Raw genomic sequence first — 3,998 nt, forward strand, 5'->3', positions numbered from 1 at the left:
AGCTAACACATCGCATGACTTGCCAGATCATGCATCCTGACCCAGCTCTTGCGCATCTGTCGTCTGATCCTGCAGTCGATCCGGCAGCTGCCACTCTGGACGAGCTGGAGCTGATCCTGCCACAGCCGTCGAATGTGGGCGATGATGGCAGCGAAATTGACCGCTTCCCGGGCCGAGTGGAGGACCTTCTGACTGGCCGCGCACGGCTTGCGTTTGCGGCTGGTGGCCGTGACAGCCACGTGCTGGATGACCGTCATCCCGCCATCCTCACCCTTTGCTTCCCCCAGTCCTTCCCGTACGGCTTTTCTGGTCAGCGCCCCCGCGGCATGTCTTTTCCGGCGTATTGTCGCCACCTGCTGCACCGCGTGCCGCGGACACAATTCGGCGGCAATCTCATGCTGCTGGCACGCATGTACGACATCTGCGTGCGCCACGAAAGCATGGCGCAAGTGGGCATCACCATGAACATGCGGCCGCATCTTGGCGAACCAGCGGCGTGTGTGCCGCGTGATGTAATCCGTGCTATGGGCACCATACTGGCGCTGCCGTATCGGCACTCACAGCGGCGGCAGCTGCTTGCGCAGCAGTCGCCGCTGGTTAAGGCGCTGGTGGAGGGGGCCCGCCTCAGTACTCTGCGCCTCGACCTCACAGACGCATATTACAACGGTGCCCGATCCAAGATGCGTGCAGCCGCCCTCACCATTGGCTGGCCCCCGCTGTTCTTCACCGTAAATCCGGCAGATATGCATGCAGCCTGTGCAGTCGTGGCCTCCGGACAGGTGTTGGACTTCGATGATGACGGACGACCGCAACATATCCCGAGCACGGTGGAGAAGTGGCGGCGTGTGAAGGATGACCCGTACAGTTGTGCCGCCCTGCTGGTGGCCACCAAGGAGGTTCTGGTGGAGGAGCTCTTCGGCTTCGCGCCGGGCGCCATGCAGCAGACCAACCCGCGCTGCTTCTGTGGGCTCATGTTTGAGGTGGCGGTCAAGGTGGAGCAGAGCGGCCGCCTCGCCCTGCACATCCACGGTGTTGCGCATGTGGCCACGTTCGCAGTCGAGCGCCTTCAGGCGCTGTTCAGTGGACCCAACTGCCGAGCGCTGGCCCTGGCATACACCCTGTGCGCCATGTGGTACCCCTCGCCGTACTATGACCCTTTCACCCACGGTGCAGAACACTACATCATGGACATGACCGTCGAAGAGGTCCAGCAGCATGGCCGTGCACCTCCGCCCGTGGACAAGTCCTGCCCGCCTGCAGCATACGATTTTGGCAGGCTCGCCGGCTGTGCAGGTGGCGGACTCCCGCCGCCTCCCCGGCACGCTGCTTGCCGTGCGCACCACGCGGCCGTCATTCGCAGCACGCTTACTCATACACATAACGACACGTGCAAGCGACACGGCTGCCGTGGCACAGATGATAGCTGTGGCATGGCGTTCCCTCGTGTCCTGCGCAGCGCCTTCCAGTGGATTGGCACCGGCGGCCTCTTCCTTCTGCCACGATTGGGCCCGAACATTGTACCGCACATGCCAGCTGCAGCGCTGGCGTTTGGGTGCAACCAGCTGTTTACTCTGGCGTGCGAGGTGGATCGCGTCTACACGGCAGAGGCAGCAGCGCAACTGGCCCGCCCTGAAGATGAACGGGGGGACTGTGTGCCGCTGCAGCCTGCTGCTGACCGCGCCCGCGACTCTGCCTACTACAGCACGAAGTACACTGGCAAGAGCATCAACGACAGCCAGGCGCAGCTGACATGCAACGCTCTTACCCGAGTACAGGACTTCCTGCTGGCTGGAAGGACGCCGAATCCGGGTGCCAGTGGGCCCACCGCCTTTGGCAACATGTGTGCCACTGTGCATCGCATGACCGCTGCCGTTACGGCTGGTATGGCGCTTGTCGCCATGAAGCTGGACGGTCATTCCACCTTCGAGGCGACGTTCGAGTGCGCATACCTGCAGGTAGACGCGTTCACAGCGCTATCTGCGGGCGCCGAGCAATCTCCTGAGGCGGCGACCACAGCAGCAGTACTGGTGGAGGCTGAGGAGCAGGAGGGCTGCACGGTGACCAACGCCGTGCATAACTACATGCTGCGGGGGGAAGAACTCAGCGGCCTGGACTGCAGTGTGTACAACATAGCCTCTAACTATGAGGTTCGACGTGTGCCGCCAGCTCAGCACCCGCACCGAGAGCGATTGGGTCTACAGATCCTGGTGGCAGTTCGACGCCGCAAGCGCACTACCCCGGCCACACCCATAACCGCCCCTGTGCCTGCCCCTGTGCCTCTGCTGACTGCAGCTCCGGCCCCTCCTCCTGAGCCACCTGCTCCTATAGCTGCAGCGACACTCGACCAGCCAACATCTCAGACAGCCACGGAGCTGCCCCGCCTGGTGGCCTTCCACGGCACACATCCGCTGTACAGAACACATGTCCACATCCGCCTGCCGCGGCCGCGATACGTACAGCTTGGAGGCTCTCTTCCCTGCCGGCCCCGCCCTGGCACCTCTGCTGCGGGCATGGCGCAGTACTACGCATTTGTCCTGGGTACTTTCAAAGCTCACCGGGGTCAGCCCATCCCCCCTGGTCTGAGTGTAAAGGAAGCCTACGACACCTGGTGGGCAGAGCTGGGCACTACCGAGGCAGGTCGCTCGTACCAGGCGTATGTATCGGTGCTGCTGGACAACATCGAAGAGGACCACGCTGGGAAAGCCCGCCGTCAGGCGGAGTACAACCAGCGGCGCCGCCAGCAGCGTGCGGCAGCGGCAGCAGCCGCGCTGCCTGAAGGTGACAGCACAAGCACTTCGGATGGAGATACCGATGACGGCATCCGCGGGCATCTCAGGCCTGATCCTGAAACACAGCCGCCTGCCGAGGACCAGTTGGAGCACTTCGTGTACATCCCAGGTCAGGAGTATCCGACGGCTGGCACCGACCTCGCCGCCGTCGCTCTTACGGACCTGTTTGACTGCACCAATGCTGCTGGCGTGTATGCCTATGATGCAGCACGGCGCTGCCGAGCCCCGGCCCTAGTGGACGGCCATGGTGCACGCAGCAATAGTTTCAGCCGTCGGATCACACCAGCGGACCTGCCCCTCCTGACTGAAGCGACCAAGCGTCTGAAGCGGTATCTCGTTGCAGCAGCAGCTGGCACTGTTGAGGCGGATGGGGGCGCCCACACGGGACTGACGGCCACACCTGAGATGGACACCCCTCATGTCGAGCTGCACCGCCCCACCAGCGGACCCCTGGTCGCCATCGTGCGCGTGCCTGGCACTCCTGAGCGGACTGAACAGGCTCGCATGCCCCTCTATGTGCACCTCCCCCAGCCGCCCAGCATTGATGACACCATCGAGCTGTTCACGCTTGCCCCCCACCAGGCCGTGCCCTTCATGCTCATGGCTCGGTACTTCGATCGCCGCGGTGAGCCCAACCCTGGCGACCCGCCGCAGATGCTTGTGGAGGGCAAGCCCGGTACCGGAAAGAGCCAGTTCGTACAAGCGCTCCTCTGGTACACCTTCCAGCATGGCTGCCCGCACTGGGCGGCCACCTGCGCCTACTCATGGGCTGCTGCAACTGCCTTCAACACGCCGGTGCATCGCAGCCTCTCTACCCACGCCATGTTTGCCCTATCTGCTGGCAGCAACCGAGCGGACAGCGTCAGGAAAGGCAGCGCAGCCAGCCTACAGGTGCATCGTAATGTCGGCGATGGTGCGCTCATTATTGACGAGATTTGCATGAACAGCCTGGACCACCTGGGTGCGTGCAACCAGTCCTGCACTCGTCACCTGTTGCCGCCACCGCATCTCACCGGCAACCACCCCGCCGCCACCATCTTCAGCGGCCGTCCCAGCGCCAACACAGGCGACGAGTTCCAGCACCCAAAGCCAGGTGGGCCGCCCCTCTACCGGTACGCCGCTGCTGTGGAATGCAACCCCCAGTTCTCACCCTCTGTCCCGACCGCACAACCTCTGCACGGAGAGGAGGACAACGATGGCGACCCTAAT

At 63.4% G+C, this 3,998-nt stretch overlaps 1 protein-coding gene across 1 annotated transcript in view; it reads left to right on the forward strand.

Annotated features, from left to right (window-relative positions):
- Window positions 1-75: 75 nt before the first annotated feature.
- Window positions 76-3,998, forward strand: part of VOLCADRAFT_101142 (uncharacterized protein) — a gene marked incomplete at both ends in the record, with an annotated part of 7,437 nt that continues 3,514 nt past the window's right edge. Inside the window, one exon of the mRNA XM_002959595.1 lies at window positions 76-3,882. Coding sequence (XP_002959641.1) covers window positions 78-3,882 — 3,805 coding nt within the window. The remainder of the gene's footprint in view (window positions 3,883-3,998) is intronic.

The sequence above is a fragment of the Volvox carteri genome, assembly GCF_000143455.1.
Source record: "Volvox carteri f. nagariensis unplaced genomic scaffold VOLCAscaffold_404, whole genome shotgun sequence".
NCBI lineage: Eukaryota > Viridiplantae > Chlorophyta > Chlorophyceae > Chlamydomonadales > Volvocaceae > Volvox > Volvox carteri.